Below are 22270 nucleotides of genomic sequence, written 5' to 3'. Positions count from 1 at the left end.
GGATAGAAGATTGTTTTGCACAAATCATTTGCATTTTTACCTACTGGCAGGAAACAGAAAACTAAATTCAAAAAAGATTTCGGGTAATGTGAAAATATTAAATACTTAGAAATAAACAGATCAAAAGTTGTGTGAAATCTTGATGCAGAAATTTATAAAAACTATTGAGATTAAGAGAAAAAACTCCTAAAGAAATGAAGGGATTAGAAGATTCAATATTATGAATATGTCTCTTCCCCCCAGATTGATCTATCCATTCAGTGCAATGCCAAACACAACCTTATCGGATTTTCATGTTGGGACTGGGATAGAACTGGTAAGTTGATCCTGAAATTTGTATGTAATGCAAAGAACTAAAAATATCCAAGAAACGCTTGAAGAACAAAGTCAGATAAAATTACTTGCTCTACTCCATATCAAACTTTTTTTTTTTTTGATGATGAGAAACAATGCCGTATTTTATTTTATTTTATTTTTTGCGATGCGGGCCCCTCACTGTTGTGGCCTCTCCCGTTGTGGAGCACAGGCTCCGGACACACAGGCTCAGCGGCCATGGCTCATGAGCCTAGCCACTCCGTGGCATGTGGGATCTTCCCGGACCTGGGCACGAACCCGCGTACCCTGCATCGGCAGGCGGACTCTCAACCACTGCGCCACCAGGGAAGCCCCATATCAAACTTATTAAAGTATAATAACTAAATCACTGTGGTATTGGTGCAAAAATGGGCAAATATTCAAGAAGAAGCAAATAGGGAGCCCAGGAACAGACCATAAACATACAGAGCACTTGATAATTTATGAAAATGTCACTTTAGAGCAAAACAATTTCTATAAATCAATAATAAGATATGCAACCCAGTTGTAAACAAAAAAAAGGGCAAGAGGCTTTAACACACAATTTACAAACAAAAATATATACACAGCCAGGAAATACATGAGAAGTTTTCCAACCTCAATAGTAAACAGAGAAATAAAAATTAAAACCTTAATATACAATTCCAGTTTTGGGGTTAAGTAAATTAAGCACACTCGACTCTGTCTCCCTCAATGAATACAGCTATAAAAGGTTGGTAGACTATGTGGAACAGCAAGACACATAAAATTAAATATCAGAGGAGGATTGCAGAAGAAGACCAAAATTAAAAGTGCTACTGAATTGTCAGTGAGTTTGACATTTTGTTCTTCCAGTATTCCCTGACTTGAACTCAAAGCACTGACAACCCCCAAAATGGGCACCTGTTGAGAATCTCTCTGGTTCTGGCTCAAGGAGCTGGAAAAGGAACTCCTAATGCTCAGAGACAGAGCACAGCATTGTTTTGTTCTGTTTTTTTTTCTCTTTTATCTCAACCGTTGTTTGGTATTTCAGCCCCCAAGCACTACCATGGTGATGGTGTTGGTGTCAGTGACTGGTAAAGAGAATTCATAGGAAACAAAATTTGATAATAGGTAACTTCCTGTCCAGTTGGTGAAGCTGGGGTTCCAAGAAAATGGAGCCAACCCCCATTGTGTATTTTCTCTCTCTGTCCTCCCTCGATCAATCACTTGGCCCTAGATGTGAACACAGTTGTGAAATTACCCAGTGGAGGGGATTGTTAGTTAAACCCCAGACTCCTAGACAGAAGACCAAAAACAGTACTTGACTACCAATAGCAAAAGTAGTAGCAATGGAGTAAAATGTGTGGCAACATTGTAAGAAGGATGGGAGGAATTGGGAATATATGGTCATAAATTCTTATACTATATGTGAAGCAGTATATTATTGGAAGGTAGGTTGTGATTAAAGATAAAAGATACATATAACTACTATATATATAGTTATATATAATATAGTTATATATGTATATATACTGATATATATAAAACTAATATGACAATAGTTATATATTGATAGTTATATATGTATATATATATAACTATATATACTGCTATGTAAATAACTAATAATGTGACAATAGTGGAGATAAATAAAACATGAAAAATATTCAATTAACCAAAAATAGGCAGAAAAACAGGTAAGTTAAAGAACAGAATAGAAAAAACTAGCAAGATGGTAGGTTTTCATCTGATTATATCAATAATTAGATTAAATATAAAAGATCTAACCACCAACTGAAAGAAAGTTTGGATCGAAAGCAAGACTCACCTACATGCTGTCTACTAAAACCTCCCATTAAATACAAAGACACAGATAGGTTAAAAGTAAAAAGAGAGAATAAGATATACCATGCAAAACTAATCTAAAGGGAGCTGGTATTTCTATACTAGTAAAAGGCAAGGTAGACGTGAGAACAAAGAATGTTATCAGGGATAAAGCGGGATATTTCATATACATAATGGGGCTAGTTCACCAAAAAGACATAAAAATCCTAAATGTGTATGCACCTAACAACAGAGCTTCAAAATTCATGATAGAATTAAAAGCAGAAATAGGCAATGTAGAAGTATAGTTGTAGATTTTATCATTCTAGCTCAGTAATTCATAAAACAAGTAGACAGAAAATCAGATAGTATATAAAGACCTAAACAAGACTATGAACCAAATTGACCTAATTAATATTTACAGGATACCTCATCCAGCAGCATCAGACTATACAATCTTAAAAATTGTACATGAAACAATCACCAAATAGTCCATATACTAGGCCTTTAAAAAGGCTTAACAGATTTTAAATGATTAACATAAAAGATGTTCTCTGATCATAATGAAATTAAACTAGAAACTAATAACTGTAAAATATCTGGAAAAATCCCCAAATATTTGGAAATTAAATAGCACAGTTCTAATTAATTCAAGGGTCAGAGGAAGGCAAATGGAAATTAGAAAATACTAATTTTATTTCTTGAGCTGGGTTATGGTTACCTGGAGTTTCTCTTTATGAAAACTCATAAGCTGTACATTTTGTTTTGTGCACTTTTCGGTATGTGTGTTATATTGCTCAATAAAATGAAATAAAAAATGGGCAGGGCTTCCCTGGTGGTGCAGTGGTTGAGAGTCCGCCTGCCGATGCAGGGGTCACGGGTTCGTGCCCCGGTCCGGGAGAATCCCACGTGCCGCGGAGCGGCTGGGCCCGTGAGCCATGGCCGCTGAGCCTGTGTGTCCGGAGCCTGTGCTCCGCAATGGGAGAGTCCACAATAGTGAGAGGCCCGAGTACCGCAAAAAAAACCCCAAAAGGACAAATTCCTAGAAAAATATTATTTAGCAAAACAAAGTCAGGAAGAAATAAAAAGGGAAGTTGGAGCAAGACTGAAAGCTATAGTGGGCAGCCTCGTTGGGTAAATTCCCAAACCTCCTCAGAATCCAAGTAAATAAGATAGCAAAGAAAAAAATCCACAGACAAAAGCTAAATACAACAAACTAAATGACTTGTTATCACCACAGACTCCAAAATATAAGTAGGTGCAGCAAAACAGCTACAGCAAGACAAGTGTGGTATTAGTGAAATGCCCAACAAAAAACAAAGGTAAAGCAAAAAGTCTTCTAAGAATCCCAGAAACTAAATTGTTAGCATGTATTCACTTCTAAAGCAGTGTCTCTACTCCACAGAGAAAGCTCAGCTGACTGATCTGAGAGGAGCAGACAAATCTATAGTAGAGCTAATGGGTAAGAGCCAGGGGAACACAAAATTAAATTCAGGTGGTGGTGGAGTGATATGGGTTGTAAGAACTTTTGAAATTAGCCAAGTGAAGCTCTCTTCTAGGACAAAGCCCTACAAACAGGAGAGCTTACTCAGAGAATCTAAATTGAGCAAGACAGAGACAAAATGGCTAAGAAAAGGGACGTTACAGACAAAAATGGGGAAGGAGAGGAGACACACCTCAGAAAGGTCATACTTTTGAACACCTCAGAATAACCACAGGAGAGGAAGCTGGAGAGAGCCGTGAAGCTAGGAGTGTCTCCTTGCCCACACTTCCCTACTGAGTACAGGGAAATCATCTTGCTTATACTTGAACAACAGAAAAAGATGACGGCCAAATCCTGAACAGAGCTATGTAACAAAGTTATGTAAAAGTCTCCCTTTTAAGAAGACTAGAAAATTATCAAACCAAGGCCTTTATTAAGTGGTAACAATTTATTGTGTTATAAGATCATATGACACGAGAGAATGATGATGTGTTGTGTGGAGCTTATTAGCATCCACTGTTCTCAAGTTTTGGCAAAAAAAAAAAAATACTAATATAACTACCATAATATACATAAAACTTAGAGAGGTAGAATTTTTGCTCGGTGATTTCTCATAGTTAAAACGCATCACTGGGTCCGTAAAATACCTTAAAACTTAAAGAAACTTTTCATGATAGTAGAGAAGATAGAAGATGTTTGCACAGTGATGGATGACAGCATAAACCTAGATATATTAAATTCAGGAACGTGCATCACTAATGACAGTAATTATTTCAAGCAGAGGAAAAGTGAACTTAGCCACTACAGAAAACAACATAGCAATAGCTTCTGGCCATTATACAGATTTACAACTCTACACACACTCATTAGTTTCGGCTTTTCTGTTCTTTCTTCAAACACCTATGGTGAGTATAATGAAATTGGACTAAACAGCCAAAAGAAATAGGCACACACTTGTAGGGGCAGTTATAGGCAGAGTTCAGGTTTTGATTGAATATGAAGCCTTTGACTATGTTTCCAGCCATGCCCTATTGAGCTTCCATTTTTCCAGGCTCAACTTCTGAAATTTTCAGCTTACTTTTTGCTTTCCTCTTAAATTTTGTTGGTTGGTGCATCTTTATTAAAAAAAGGTATTCCTTTTTGTTAATTGCACGAATATGGGTCTATCTGGTGTGACTGCAGCACTTACGTAACTGCCAAAGACAGTCTTGTCAAAATAGATGTTTGAGATAATTATATAAACTTAGACATCAAAAATATATTTAAAATATTTAATATGCTAATAAAAGCATAGCATCAGCAGTAACATTTTCAACTGAGAACAGATGATATCTGTTTTATATCTGATATAAAAATGATTAAATCCAGTGATAAAAATTCTGAAATAATGACTCACTGTTAAGGTTTTGATAAGGTATTAAGTTACTCTTTGTAACTTTTTTTTACCGTTTTACTTTTTCCAATTCCAAATTTCCTTTGATATATTAAAATAAAAACTTTTTATTTCAAATAAAAAAACAGAAAAGCAAAATCTTTTGGCTTGGAGTACTGAAGTAGCCTATTTAATCTCCTCACCTCCGCTTCTGCCTCTGCTCTACACTTGACCACCATCTATTCTGTTACCAATATAAGGTATCTTCCTGTCATATTTATTATCCCTCCCTCCAAAATCGCATCAAAATAATAGCAAATGCGTAAAAAAAAAAAAAATTTAGTCCGTAACAGTTTTGTGGATTGGATTTGGGAATATCAGAAAACCAAAGGATCAAGATGATTTCTGTAAGATGAAAAGAAGGGACTATTGAGAGATAAGCCAGGGTTGTAGGTAAATCTTGGATACAGAGAAAGATGGATTCATCGAAAAAGCTATTCCTGATCCAGTCATCAGGTATGGAGGGCAAGTTAGGCAACTGGAACATTGTACTCAGGAAGAGCTAGGGCTCCTGGGTTGGGGGCCAGGTGTTAATGCATAGTCAGTCTACCTGCTTGGTTCATACTTGCACAAAGTAAAATCTGCCAGTGGACAATCTTAATACATATTTGTTAAACAAATTAATAAACAAATGCAGAAATATTACTTCTATTATACACTAGCCATAAGGAAAATCACTGACCTGAATTGCAATCCTGGAAGCACTCAGCTCCAGACCCACCATTAGAGAAATTTCAACTCCACTCACTCCTTAAATGAGACTGGAAAAATCAGGAGAAAATCCTCATCAACAACCTTTTCCGAGGGTTCATATTATCTCAGCCCCCAATATCAATTCACTATTGCTCCTAACCTTCTACTCCCCCGCCTCAGCCATTACCGCTGTAGTAGTTTATGACTCCTCTCCAGTTGCTCCTAATTGTTCATTGTTGTAGGTGCTACCATCCTTCTCCAACTCATGCCCTGGGAACCATAGCTCCTTCCACTCCAACAGAGAAATTTCTCAATGTGACACTGATTTCAGTCACCTTAGGCAATTGGATTTCTAAGTGATGAAACTCTTTTTTCCACCCCAAGTAGCTATATTCTTTTAGGAAGTTATGTCACATGCCTCAAGAACCAGGCTTGAGCTGTGTAGAGTACTTTGCCCTGGTCTTGGCCAAACTTTATTACCCAAGACCCTTAATCCTGATATTTGCACATGTGATCATCAGTTTTAGTCTTTCCTTCACTGTTTCTTCAAACTGCCTAGTGAATCTTATGCACAGAGAATTCCAGTGACCAGCTAAGATGACGCAGATTTCCTGAAATGAATGGTCCCTCTAAGGTAAATTAAATAGTTATCATTACCATTGTCTACTCAAGGTGTTTGGAAGTCTTCCATTTGAGTAGCCTGCTAACTATATTATTTTCTCAATGACTTGAACTATTTTAGTATCTGATAGAAGAAGTTTTCACATATTGAGGCATAGGGAAGTTATCCTGGCTTATACATGATATAACTTAAAATTTATGCTTATTAGAACAGCCTGTTTTGTGGCTTATTAAACATGCATTGTACATCTGCTTTAACCATTAAATAAAACAATGCATTTAAAAATCAAAATGGAGTAACTGTGGTTCAGGCATTCAAAATGGATCTAGGTGGCCATTGTGGATGTGATTTGAGACATATTCCTGTATCACTGAGAATCTGAATTTTCTGAACTACATCATACTTAAGGACACCACCAGCCATTCTCAAAATAATATCTGCTAGTATAGCTGCCAGCTGCAACATTATGGTCTCAAGTTCTCCCCTAGGAACTACATAACCATTTCAAACCCCGACCAATCCTTGCTTAACATGCACTCTTAATTCTTGCCAGATCCAATCTTAATTCTTGACACACAATTTATGTAATTTTGTGGTTTTTGCCTTTATAAGACTCCCCCATTTTGTAGTCTGGTGGAACACAATTCAGGTGCTTCTTGAATCTGTGTCTCTAGGGCTACAGTCCTCAGTTTGGCTCAAATAAAACTCTTTTCTATTCCTATTACAGATTGGTTTATCGATTATTTTCATCGACATCAATTACTTCTTTACTCTTGAAAAACAATTATATATTATGAATGTAATTAGTCTGGCTTATTCACTTGAAGATATTGGTTCCCTTTCTTTTTAGTCATACCATGTTATTTTGACCTCAGATCTCCCATTGCCTTCCTTTATCTCACTTATCTAATTTTTTTCACCATGTTCCAAAGGTTAACATTTGTCAAGCCAAACTGATCGTGGCCGATAATTCTCAGTGGTTTAACATTGGTCAGTCAGAACAGGAACTTGTATAACTTAAAAACTTGCAAGAATATCCGTGAGAGAAACTTGAGCCAAAAAATAAGAGTTGATGCTGTGAATTTTGTGTTTCTTGATTTTTTATTCCGCTGCTAGAGACTTTTTCATCTTTTTGTTTTTCCTTTCCATGCATATCAGAATCCCTGCACCCTCCACCACATTGATGCTAACAACGTAGTTTGTATTTTTCTTTGTGTTCATATAACAATTTACACACACATACATGTATACGCATACAGGTTTTGTTTAAAAACAAAATAGGCTCATACACATATTTTCATGCATCTTGTTTTTTTGCATTCAAGAATACTTTATGAAAATCCTTTAGGTTAGCTGACAGAGCTCTAAGTCATTCATTTTAATGGTACAGTGTGTAGTTGCACTGTGATTTAGTTAGCCCTTCTTCTGTTGATGGGCATCTGCTTTGTTTCCAGTTTTTCATCATTAGAAACAATGCTGCCATAAATATCCTTGTACTAGTGTTTTTCATATGGGCACCTTTATTTCTGTGAGAATCAACTCCTAGGAGAGGAACTGCTGGGTCTATAGGTATAGGTATTTCTAATTTTAATAGACGTTGCCAGATTGCTTTCCAACACTTTGCTTCTCTGCCAACTATACACAAAAAGTATTGCTCTAAAGGTTTTCCTTCTTTCAAAGTACAAAATTTTAAATTTCTATCTCATTAAACTTCAAATGTTCAATATTTTTAAAGGATGACTTGTTACTGATATTGCTTTTCATTAAACACGGTTTAATATAAAATTTATGAATCTAAGTACTATAGTTTCTCTTAATTTTCCAACCTTATCTGCATTAGCAATTTTGCCATCAAATTTAGAAAAGCAAAGGGGACTACACGGATGCTCTTTTCTACTACTTTCCTGGGCACTCAATATCCTTAAAATTCAGTTTACTGCCAAAGTTACTCTAATGGTTTAAAATCTTGCCTTGCAGGATTCAAGTAAAGAATTAGCTCCCCTCCCTACCTCTATGCTAAAAATGGTTTTCCTGTTGATTAGGGATTTTATTTAAATTGAAATTAAGGAGAATGGGAATAAGATGAGGCCACACAATAACATCTCAGTCACAATGTATTCTCAATATAAGGGATTCTAATTGGCAGAAGTTTTTCACTGTTGTCTGTACCCAAAAGCAAACTGTTTTAAGACAGTCTTTCTTGCTTAATACCCGGGTATCATTTTTGAAGTGTCAAATGCCCATTAAGTACTAGTTAATTATAATTATAAACCAGATTCAAAGAGAATACAGATTTGTTTCACTGATATATCTGTAGAAAAAGAGTAGCTCAGAACTATCATATTCTCACAGATTATCTTAAAATGTTTTATTTAAACTAAAAAATATATACGTATTTATGTAATAGGTCAAGTTTCCATGACTGCACAATAAAGATATCATCTCTGTCAGTATTCTACATTACTTATAATTCTCGAGTTTTTTTTAAAAAACAAGAAACAACTGAGGAAATTCATATTTTAGTACCTAGTATGTCCACAACCCCTACTGTTTTATAATCTCACTTAATGTTCTTTTTTTTTAAATGTCAGTGGAATCTGGGAATGAGACCACTTGAAACTTTGATCAGCAATCTGTGCCTCACTATTAACTAAGCTTCAGTAACATGGCACAGAATATTAGAACCAAAAGTTAGACTAGGATGACCCCAAGAAGTCATGTACCCTCGTTCTACACCAGAAGAAATGAGGTCCACAAACATTAAGGTGCTGAGATGACCTGGTTAGTTGTTTATGGTACCAAGACTAGAATACATGCTTATTGATATTTTGTCCTAGTGTTCTTCATTGCACAATGTAATATGATTAAATATGAAGAGGTTAAAGTTAGGTAAAGCTCTAGACTGTGAAATATAGAACAGAGATGACTTAGAAGGAGAACTGATAGGATCAAATTAGTTGGTTCCCTTAGGAAAATTACTGGCAAAGAGGTGGAAGGGTGATGGAAAGAGGTATTGATAACAAATTTCCTAAGTGATAGCTTTGTCCAGGGCCAATGCTGCAGACATATAGCATTTTAAATCAGCATTAAACCTACGATAAAGACTCTCACAAGTAAAAATAGTATGGATGGTGCTTTCAAGGTTACATCCTTTCATCTACTCTCTATGGCTGTTTTACAACACTCAAGAGGATTCTGTACAGTGCTTTATTTTAGCTTTGCTCTCACTAAGGACTCATAAACTTAATTACTTAATATTCCTTAAGAAACACAGCTTGAAATAATTACTTCATTAGAGAAATTTAGCAGTGTTCAGACTCTCTTGAATAGATTCTTGCTCTAGAGTTGCTGAAGGTTTTATTTGTCCTTTCGTTTTGAATGCAAACTTTTTAATCTTCACATTGCCTGTACAATTGCATTTCAAATACCATTTAAGGAGAAATTTTTTAAAAACCTGCAGTAAGTCATTTTGAAGGCTGTTCCTTATTAGCATAAACCACAGCTTAAAAAGTTCTAGAGATGTGAACTATTGGTAACTACTATGAGCTATATGGTATATGGTAAAAGAATAAAGAAAAAAATTGGTTTTAAATAAATGGTTTTAAGCATAGCATTTCATTTATAATGGATTGATATATTTAATGAAATTTGTGGAATAAGTAAAATACTACATCATGTTACTCTACTGCTGAAAAATCTTCAGTATTACTTACAACCTACAGGAGAAAATCTGAATTATTTGGCCAAGCTTACCTTCCAGTATTTTTCCTTAAACAAAACCTCCACTCTAGCCAGAGGGCTCTACTGAAACTCCACTGCTCCTTAAGGCTCTCGCTGCTCAGGCTACTCTCAATATGCCCTCTGCAGCTCCATTCTGCGTGCTCCCTGCTGTTTTGCTTTATTCCTATCCCTTCCAGATGAAAATCCTGCCCCTCCCATGATCAGCTCAAGGTATTGCCTCCTCCCTCTGAGTCTTTCTACCACCTATTGCTCTTGATATTGCTCAGGATTTAAAAAATAGGAACCTGTACACTTGCCTTTTCTGTTGTATGAGTTTTAACGACTCTCAGTCATAAGCACTTGAAGGAAGAGACTGTCTTATACTTGATGTCTGAGAGTAGACTCTCAAATACTCATCAGTTTGAAATTTATTTCATTATCAAACAATCCTATAATATGGAAGTAAATAATTTCCATGTACAGCAGGTATGAGTTTAAATATTGATCACTGCTTATATTTTACTATTAATAAAAATAAACAAGGAATTTTAAATGATCTATATAATATGATCACAATTTTGTCCATATATAAAGATTACATTTCACTTCATGAGAAATATTGGAGATATGTATATATAATGTTAAAAGAGATATATTTGGGTGGTAGAGTTGTTATAAAGATGAAATATGCATACAGGTACCTTGAAAACAATAAATCACTATACAAACTTACAGAGTTTTTGACACTTTTTTCTTGGAGTTATTCTGTCTTTTCAGTGATGATATTAGATGTATTCTGTATACTCTTCTAAACTTGTCACTTCTGTTTCCTCTTTGTTTTTTTTTGGTTTTTTTTGCGTTTAGCTCTTTGGGGAGAATTGGGCTTTCTGAAATCCTGGTGAGCCTAAGGCTGTGATGCTGCTCAAGTATGTCTGAGCCCTGATTCAGCTTTCTTCCCTAGGATGAGGATGTAGCCTGGATGTAGAGTTTGGGTCAAGGACCAGCAGAACCAAAGACTGTAAACAATTTCTTTAACCAGAAGAACATGAATAGTTTGAGCAAGCTCTTTCTGAATAATGATATGAGCTCCAAGAATAAAATAATGGTAACAAAAGAAATTGAGCTTTTTGGAATCTTAGACCACATTTTGCAGATTTGCTGGCAGATAAGCTTCTCTTGTTATTGACTTAGGGGTAAAGAAAGTAGAATTAGGTTATATATGCTAAGAAGTTATCACATAGAATAAGATTCAAAATACCTAACTCTGGTCAAATTTGAGTTCACTGATGAGATTGATACCCTAATGGCTATCTTTAGATGTCCCAGCCTTCATCTATAGAAACAAGGCTTCCTTGATAGTACACATATCTGCTAGTCAAATGGTATCTATTATGTCTGCAAAACTGTTTGCTGATTGCTAAAAATATCAATGAAGGGTATGATGAAACTTTCTTAATTGCTTTTGTGCTAGACAATACACTTAGATTTTCAATATGAAATCCCATAAAACACTATGAAATTAAGAATATACCTATCTAGGATCATCAAAAATTATTCCGAAAGGGGAGCAGAAATGGGGAAACTCAAAGAAGCTGACAGGGTATTTAATGCTAGATGCCATTAAAAACAAACAAACACACAACAAAAGCATGTGATTTCAGTCACTTAACGCAAGGTTGATTTTTTCCTCCGGTCACAGTCCAATGAGGGTTGATAGGGAGGTTTTGTTCTTCACAAATTTAAGCATCCAGGCTCTAGGGGCAAAGAGAAAGAGAGCTCATAGAGAAGGCACACCTGCCCTTTATGCTTTGGTCTGCTCACTTAACATTGGTTAAGCTGATTAAATGACCTGAAATATACTTAACCTAGGAAGAGGAAACCGATTGGTGAACATTAACTAGTCTCTGCTGTACCCATCATCCATTCTAATGAATTTTTTTTAAAGTCAAAATAATTTGATAGCAAAATGATGGTAAGCAAAATACTAATTTGAAAATTTTTCTCTGAGGAAAATAATAAGAAAAACGTAGGCAGTTATGGAGATAATTTTGGTTTGGAGCATTTTGGTTTTCATTATCTGATGATTTACAGTGAAACTGTAGTTAATTTTATTTGATGTTGTAAGAGGAATGATTACATTTTAGAGGTGCTCTGAAAAGGATGAACTTTAGCATTTTAGGAAAAGGCTAAATGTAAATGTTATTCAATAAAGAACAGCTGACACATATTATAATGAGAGCAGATAAATGCTTAAATCCTGGATTAGATGATCAAACGTTAACAGCCAACATTTTAATAACTGTCTCCCCCAATGTATCTCAAAAGCACTCTATTAGCAAACATGACAGTCCAATTATTTCCATGGTGCTCAGTATTTCATGGTGGCCTATTGCCAATGGTAGAATATGGGGTGGGAAGTGTGTCAAAGAAGTGACTTTAAAAGCTAAAATATTGCTAGTGCTGAAAATTCAGGGTTTATGTGAGGCTAACCGTCCTGACCCTGTTTAAACTCATCAGATAAGTAAATACATCAGCACCTACTTAAGTAATAACTCTTTTAATATTCTGCGGAAAAAAATGTAGGTAAGTCAATTTTGCTACAAAAAACATGTCAGTAAAATTTTATGTCACAAAAAAAGGAAACATTTGTTTTACCTGAAGATAAAAGAATTCAAAAATACATTGATAATCCCTTATACATTGATCTGGTCTATACTGCTACATCTAGAGCATAAAAAATTTAACCTTTCAAAACAGGAAAGAAATATAGGAAAATGGAATAAACTACAAAAATGTGTCATCTTGGATTGTATAGAACTTTTATTTCTTTCTTGCCATTTTATAACTAATAAGGAAAACATAAATAGGAAAATATAATGTTACTCTTGGAAAAGTTTGAATGAGGGAAAAGATTAGAACCATACCTAACAGAGTGCCTGATCTACAGTAGGAATTTAAGAAAGGTATACTGAATGACTAAATGAATGAACAAATTATAAGAATTGAAAGAGAACTGAACTTGAAGTCTGAAGAATTAGGCTCAGGCTATGCTACCACCAGCTAGCCACACAAGAGCATATAATAATAGCTATAACTTATTGAATGCTTACTAAGGAGTTCTTACAAACACATGCATTACATCATAATCCTATAAGGCAGGTACTACAGCTATGCTCATTTTACCAAGTAAACTGAGGCACAGAGGAGTTAAATAACTTGATGATGAAGACAGACATGGGATCTAAATTCAAGCAGTCTGCCTCCTGAACTTTCATTTTACCCACTGCATTATATTTCCCTTCTATATGATCTTGGGAATTCCTCATCACTTTCTGAGTTACAGCTTCATCATCCATGAAGCTAAATAGGTTATACCATCTAACATGGATTTGGAATTATATGTGTAATTAGTACTCTAAACCAGAGTTGGCAAAAGTTCCCTGTAAAGGGTTAGATAATAATAAGTATTTTAGGTTTTTCAGGCCATACAGTCTCTGTCACAACTCTTCAACTCTATCATTGTAGCACAAAAGCAATAGATAATACATAAACAAATGAGCACTCTGTCCCAACAAAACTTTATTTATAAAAATAGGCTGTAGTTAGTCTCATGTCTAAAGTATCATATGTAATAAAAGAATAGTAAGGCAAGATTTAGCAAGAACCTAGCATTGTGCTAGGAGAGATCTTGACATCTCAGATATTTAAGTCTTCTGCCTTTAGAACTATGTCATTTAGGCATATAACTATCTGTCCCTCTGATGGTTTCTAGGAAGAGAGACTATACAGATTCAAACACCAAATTCATCTGTCAGTTTTTGTAAATACAAGATAAGAACACATTTGCAAATATGGTGTATTTCAAAAAGGTGTAGTCTGGTTTCCAAATCATGGTTAGATTCTCAGGCTAGGTCTCAGAAGCTTATCAGACACAAGTTATAGCCAAAACAATACCCATAGGCAATAATACCCTCAAACACATGCAAACACTCATGTGCTCACATACAGAAGGAAAACTCTTACACATAACACATTTTAGTTACAACCTTTGCTAAACAGAATTTAGTGAACTATTATTTCTACTAAATACACATTCCACAGTAAACAGAAAACATATTTGCACCAAGAATGTTGTATGTTATTTCCTCCCTGCTGTACTGAATCAAGGATCTGTGGGGGAAATTTGGTTTAATATCTCTAACTCTGATTTTTCTGTATCAATGTCATAGTTCAAAATAACTTTTATATTTCATTCAGCAAATAGTCTGAAACTCTGCTCTGTGCCTAGCACTAGGCTACAATTTCTGGGAGATAGGAATTAATCAACTTTGTCTCTATCTGTAAGATGTTTACACTACATACATGCACCCATATGTTCATAGCAGCACTATTTACAATAGCCAAGACATGGAAACAACCTAAATGTCCATCGACAGATGAATGGATAAAGATGTGGTGTATATATATATATATATATATATATATATATATATGTGTGTGTATATATATATATATACACACACATATACACATATGTATATATACACACATATATACATATATATATATACACACAATGGAATCTTAGCCATAAAAAAAGAATGAAATAATGACATTTGTAGCAACATGGATGGACCTAGAGATTATCATACTAAGTGAAGTAAGTCAGAAAGAGAAAGACAAATACCATATGATATCATTTACATGTGGACTCTATAATATGACACAAGTGAACTTATCTATGAAACAGAAACAGACTCACAGATATAGAGAACAGACTTGTGGTTGCCAAGTGGGAGGGGGGAGGTTGGGGAAGGATGGATTGGGAGTTTGGGATTGGCAGATGCTAGTTTTTATACATAGAATGGATAAATAAAAGAATCCTAAAGTCCTACTGTATAGCACAGGGAACTATATTCAATATCCTGTAATAAACCATAATGGAAAAGAATATGAAAAAGTATATATATATATATGAAACTGAATCACTTTGTTGTACAGCAGAAATTAACACAATATTGTAAATCAACTATACTTCAATAAACTAAATTTTAAAAAATCAATGAAGGGACTTTCCTGGTGGTCCAGTGGTTAAGAATCCAACTGGCAATACAGGGCACGCGGGTTCAATCCCTCTTCAGGGAACTAAGATCCCACATGCTGTGGGGCAACTAAAGCCCGTGCGCCACAACTAGAGAGCCCGTGCACCACAACTAGAGAGCCCGTGCACAACTAACGAGCCTGCGTGCTCTGGAACCCACGTGCCACAACTGCAACGAAGAGCCCATGTGTGCAACGAAAGATCCCACATGCCACAACTAAGACCCAATGCAGCCAAAAACATAAATAAATAAATAAATATTTTAAAAAATCAAGGAAAAGGAAAACTTCAAAAACAGGAAAAAAAGTTTATACTTAATTTTGATATGGCATTCCCAAAGAAAAGTGTTTATTAATGATACATTTTTGGAATAATAATGCTGGCATTAAATAACAATGAGAGTTAAAGCTTTTTCAAATTATTATTTTCAAAAAAAGAGAAGAAAGAAATACATCTAATAAACTAATGAAGGACATAATATGAAATCAACTAAAACATTCAATTAATCCAAAAGAATGCAGAATAAAAAACAGGGAACAAAAACATCTGGGACAAATAGAAAACAAATAGCAAGATGATAAATGTAAATATAAAATATGAACCCCCAAATATCAATAATTACATGAAATGTAAATGGTCTAAACATCCTAATTAGAAGGCATGATTTGCCAAATTTTGGGGGGGCGTGGGCGGGGTGGGTAAGGGAAACCCAGAACTAATTCCTTGCTGTTTACAATAAAAATCACCTTAAATATAAAAATACATAAGGGTAAAGTAAAATAATGGAAAAAGGTCATGCAAATCCTGAACAAAAAACCAAAAACCTAAATATCAAGTAGATTTTAGAGCAAAAAAATATTACTAGAGATAAACAGTCATTTCATAAGGATAAAGCCAATTCATCAAAAGGATATAATAATCATAAAAGTTTATACATCTAATATTGTAAATTTGAAATTGAGCTTCAAAGTACATGAAGTAAAAACTGATAGAAAAGGAGAAACAGACAGATGCACAATTATGGTTAATCTCAACATTACTCACAATACTTGCTAAAACAGCCAGAAAGATCAGTAAAAATATACAAGCAACAGTATCAAACAATTTGATCTAATTGAGATTCATAGACCACTCCACACAAAAACAGCCAAATATATATACTCGTTTTAAGTATACATAAACCTTTTACAAGGTAGATAATATTCTGGGACACAAAACAAGTTTCAATAAATTTGAAAGGAATAAAATCATATAAGGAATGTGTGACCACAATGAGACTACATTAAAAATCGATAACAGAAGTAAACTTGGAAAATCCCCAAATATTTGGAAACTAAATTACATACTTCTAAATAATCCACAGATCAAACATAAAGTCAAAAGGTAAATTATAAAGTATTTCTAACTAAATGAAAATGTATAAACAACATAACAAAATTTGTGGATGCAGCTAAGGCAAGTACTTTACAGGGAGTTTTATAGCAATGAACACCTATACTAGAAAAGAAGGATTTCACATAAGTGACTTTAAGAAACTAGAAAAACGAGCAAATGAAACTGAAAGTAGAAGAAAGGGAATAATAAAGTTCCGAGTGGAAATCAATGCAACAGAAAAATAGAGAAACTGATGAAACTAAAAGCTAGTTCTTTGAGAACATCAATAAAACTCATAAACTTCTAGCCAGACTGAAAAGGAAAAAAAGAGAAAATACAAATAAACAAAACCAAAAATGAGAGTGGTGACATCACTACAAATTCTACACGTATTAAAAAGGGTAGTAAGTTTCTATTACGAATAAGATGATGACAATAAATTTGACAACTTAATGAAACGAACAAATTCCTTGAAAGAAACAAACAAAAGCTTACTTAACAAAAAGAAACTTTGAATAGCCATGTATCTATTAGGGAAATTAATTTTGTTAGAAATCTTATCACAAAGAAAATTCCAAGCTTCACTGGAAAATGCTACCAAAGCTTTAAGGGAAAAATATCATTTATATACAAACTTCTAGATAATAAAAGATAAATACTTCTCAACTCATTTTATGAAGCCAGCATTCCCTGATATCAAATCAGAAAAAGAAAACTACAAATCGGTATCCCTCATACACATATATACAGGGCTTTGCTGATGACACAGTGGTTAAGAGGGTTTGAGCCCTGGTCTGGGAAGATCCCACATGCCACGGAGCAACTAAGCCCTTGCGCCACAACTACTAAGACTGCACTCTAGAGCCTGCAAGCCACAACTACCGAGCCCGTGTGTCCTAGAGCCCACGCTCTGCAACAAGAGAAGCCACCACAATGAGAAGCCCACGCACCACAACAAAGAGTAGCCCCTGCTTGCTGCAACTAGAGAAAGCCTGTGTGCAGCAACAAAGACCCAACTCAGCCAAAAATTAATAAACTTAAAAAAATAGATATAAAAATTCCTAATAGAATATTAACAAATCGAATCTGACAACAGGTAAAATTGATAAAATATCATGACCAAGTAGAGTTAATCTTAGGAATGCAAGGTTGGTTTAACATTTGAAAATGTCGGTAAGTCATCATATTAACAAACCAAAAAAAAAAAACAAAAAAAAGAAAACTCATGATTGTTTTAATATAAAGTATCTGATAAAAATTATTTTACAGTGGAAATTCTATTCCTGAAACTCCCACAAAAATAATAGAAAGGATCTTCACCTACCTGATTAAGGCATCCACGAAAAACCTACAGATAACATAATTGTTAATGCTGAAACTCTTCCATTTTAAATTGTCTCCTCTTCTGTTACTTTTAATGAAGGGTCCATGTTCCAGGCAAAGGCTAATTCCAAAAGTTATTAACTAGATACCATTCCCCTACCACTTATCATGACATTCACTCTAGCATTTCTCTTTTCAGCATCATCAGTTTTTCCTTCCTTACTACATCATTTCTACCCACATATGTTTCCCTTTCCCATCTTTAAAAAGTCTTTTGATCCCATGCCTACTCTAGCTACCACATGCATTCTCTTTCCCTGTAACAGCAATACTCCTAGAAAGAGCAGTTTCCAAAATCTTTCCTCTCAGCATCATTTAAACCAGCTCCAAACTTTTGCCCTCACTACTCCATCAAAACTACTCTTATCAAGTCAACAAATTCAAAGGTCAATTCTCATTTATCTTTATAACTGTATTTTCAGTTTTAAAATTATTCACCTTCCCACAGACAGTGGACTCTCTGAATGGAGGTGCTGTATCTCATTTATCCTACCTTGAATATTAAAAATATTTCATTATATGTGTAACACTCACAATATGTCTGTATAATGAATGACCAAAGAAATTTCCTTAACATCTTGGAACTGGAAAATCAAACTAGAGCACACCATAATTTAATAATCATAAATTTAGGTAGAATCCTGTTAGCAAGTTTAGATGAATTTCTGAGACTTACTTTACTTTCACAGATTCTTTAGATGCCTAAACATGCAGAGGCAGAACTACAAAGATGCAATTTTGAAAACAGATATTTGAAGACGTATATATGAACACTTAAATTTTTCACAAATTTGTTTACATTGTATTATAAAATATAACTATAATAAATCCTGTAAAATGTATAAAGTCCTCCTTCACAAATTAGAAATAAGTCCTAAGAACTTACACTTTAAATAATTAAAAATAAAATGGAGAAGCAAGACAGGGCTGTATTTATTTCTACTCTAAAGAGTATTCTTAAAATAAAAATAGGTACAAAAATAATTCACAATGGTAGCTACAAGAACTACCATATTTTATAATGTTATTTCACCAAATTGCTAAGTCATTGTTCATAACATATTTATCAAATGAAAATGAAAGCCTTCTGGCTCCAGCTGAAGTCACTTTTCCACAATGTAATTATTATCTAGATCTTGCTTCAGTTTTCAATCAAAATCACCAATGAATATTATAAAATTAAGTTATAGTTCCTTCTCCATTTGTATTTCCAATTACCATGTAAGACCTTTTAAAAAGAAATAAAGCTGCAAGTTTCTCAGGACCAATAACAACGTCTCAGGAACAGAACGGGAAAGAACAGAAACAGGTACTACAGGTTCTGTGGAACAAGCTTTTCAAAATTAATTTTGAAAGTAGACAAAACTTGGTGTTTTGAGTAACCTGGGGCTTTCTTACTTAACTCACATCAGCCAGAGCTAAAGTGGGCAATATGTCAAATTAACTTGCTCAATTTTCTTAACTTTTTCAGTGCCCTTTAGGAACACCATTACTGACAAGCTGCTGTTGGCATTTACAGCACAAAAACTGATTTTGGAAGGTTGATACTACAATCGCCTAAATATCACAAAACTGAAAATTGTATGGTACCAGTTATTTCATCATACTAAAAGGAAAAATAGAGTCTGTAGATAAGCCATTTTTGGTTGGGGGAAAAAAAGGCTCCAGAATGGTTTTAATGGTTGATTTATATTTAAATATAAGCAATGAATACAAAATGACCTCTACCTATAATTTTTAAAACTTGTTGAAATTGCTGACTGAAAAATTAATATTTTTGTGTCTTATCTTTCATATATTAAATGTGATGGTTACAAGAAAATAGAGCCTAGCATATTAATCTCACTGGAGCAGAGCCTTCTATTTAAATAAAACACTGTGTTGGTCATTTAAAATAATTTACAAATCTATTCTCTTTAATGTTTTCAAGTTCAGTACAAATCAAATCTATCACTGAGTAAACCACATAACAAACGAGAGTCAAATGCGTATCAGTATGAAATAACCAATCTATCTTTTAGATGAACCATGTAGAGACTACATTTCATATGAAAAATTATAAATTGATATAGGTATCAAAAGCAATTCCTAGGGCTTCCCTGGTGGCGCAGTGGTTGAGAGTCCGCCTGCCGATGCAGGGGACACGGGTTCGTGCCCCAGTCCGGGAGGATCCCGCATGCCGCGGAGCGGCTGAGCCCGTGAGCCGTGGCCGCTGGGCCTGCGCGTCCGGAGCCTGTGCTCCGCAACGGGAGAGGCCACAGCAGTGGGAGGCCCGCGTACCGCAAAAAAAAAAAAAAAAAAAAATCAATTCCTAGAAAAACAATTATGTCTGACGACGACAATTTTCCTACCACTTGCCATAATATCATTTGTTCCTCCATATGTAAAATAAGCAGTTATGGTTTTGCCTATTTTCCTTTATATGTAAAGACATAAAAATGAAGAAAACAATTGTCTTCCTTGTCTCTATGGAATCTCTCTGGCTGGTCAATTATTTACAATACTGCTGCTACTTTCCAAACTCATTGGAAAAAATATTTTAATCATCCTGGGAAGAAGGAAATGTAGGTTAAGACTAACTCTTAAACATAAAGAACTATAAATAAGCTAGATTTGATTCTAAAACAACCTTACACAACAACAAATTTACAAAAATGAATTCACTTCAATTGAGCCAATAGCTACTGGAATATATTATTATATTCAAAAACTCTCAGTACTGATTTACAATACTGTGTATTCACAAAGCATATGGTGTTATAGACACAGAAAAGTCAAGTCCCTCTGTCTCCTTTAAAAATAAATAAAACATAAAATTAAATTGCGTGTTCCATGATCTATGTGCTTTGCACTCTAATGTTCCACATGTCTCTCAGCAGCACTGGTCGGTAGTTTTGTTCCAAAATTTCCATGTATTCAAAGTAATCACTCACTCGAAACCCATGCAGTGCTTCTTCCTGTCAAAAAATAGAAAGAGATGTTCATTCGCTTGGGTAAAGACACACAATTCTAAGTTAATGAGTTTTAAACAGTTAATGTATCATTTTTTTTCAGCTATAGATGGGGGTTTTATGTTTCTAATAAATGTGTAACTGCTTTTTTATTTAGTAGGCTATACATATATGATGGCAAGAAACCATGTCCCTGTGAAACAAGGTTGCCTGTTTTCAAAACCAAAAATGCTTTACCGCTAACAAAAAAACAAGATAATGAAATCTTCCTAATATTTAAGATATAATAGTTTCAATTATAGAATGATTGTTCACATTTGTAATTAGTAAAGACTCTAAAGCTTATCAAAGGATACTTATAATGTAAGAAATATCAGTTCTACAGCTACTGTTCATAAAATCTCCAACAGTCTGCAATTCATAATGTTGGTACTATGCATGTCTATACTAATTTGGAATTTAATGGTTAGTGTCCCAAATGAGGCACTCAAGAATGAAAAATAGTAGGAGCATCCATTTAGAATCTTAGACACTTTTAGGAAATTTTATGACTATTTCTTTTAGTATCTCCAAATACTCGCTATGCAATGCCTACCCTTCAAGGTAACAACAAAAAAATTCTGCAAAAGAAACATGATCCCTTAAAAAAAAAAAGAAAAAAGAAACATGATCTTTGATTCAATGTAATGTATTATGTTAGAAGTTTTGGAGGTTATAAAAAATTTGGAGCAATTCATGCCTTTCTGGAGAAAATAGCTTAAAGGCAAAAGCTACTAACAATAAACAATTCAAAAGAATAAAATATAAGATATTATCATATACCAAATATTGTGTTAGAGACAGTCTGTAGATGAGAGACATCAGTGTAGGGCAGTTAGGAAAACACCACAAATTCTCAGTAAGAATGGATGTTTTTAAAGGCCTCAGATGTCGCTAGTCACTACTAGATTAGTAATAGTTCACAGCTTGCACATAATGGGAGAACAGTACACTTACTTGCCACATACCACCTAAAATCTAGGTAATTTGGGGGAAAAGTTAATGGGTACTTAAAAAAAAAAGTATTATTACTGATCTACAAGGCTGATATTATAATTAAGAAAACTAAATGATGTTAAGTTATATGCATAAGATTACACCTTTAAGACTAGAGCTAATACCCTCGAACATAAAAATTTGAACTTTACTCTTAATTTTAAAATACTTGTGACGTTATCCATTTCTTCATTTCTTCATTCATTAATCTCATTCATTCCCTTATTGTATGTAAAGTTCTTGGTTATACAGTGAAGACCCAAAGATGAATGAGACGGGTCTCTGTCCTAAAACATTAACAACTGAAGTATATATCATATCTCCAGTTTTACGTATA

At 34.4% G+C, this 22270-nt stretch overlaps 1 protein-coding gene across 1 annotated transcript in view; it reads right to left on the bottom strand.

Moving 5' to 3' along the window:
* Positions 1-20734: 20734 nt before the first annotated feature.
* TBC1D32 (TBC1 domain family member 32) overlaps positions 20735-22270 on the bottom strand; it is a 179136-nt gene continuing 177600 nt past the window's right edge. The window contains exon 34 of the mRNA XM_082855382.1: positions 20735-20904. Within this exon, the coding sequence (XP_082711508.1) occupies positions 20785-20904 (120 nt within the window). The 3' untranslated portion in view covers positions 20735-20784. The remainder of the gene's footprint in view (positions 20905-22270) is intronic.

Source organism: Leucopleurus acutus (genome assembly GCF_964270905.1).
Source record: "Leucopleurus acutus genome assembly, chromosome: 15".
Classification (NCBI taxonomy): domain Eukaryota; kingdom Metazoa; phylum Chordata; class Mammalia; order Artiodactyla; family Delphinidae; genus Leucopleurus; species Leucopleurus acutus.
Note: the sequence above shows the minus strand (reverse complement) of the source record. Positions and strands in the feature narration are given on the sequence as shown.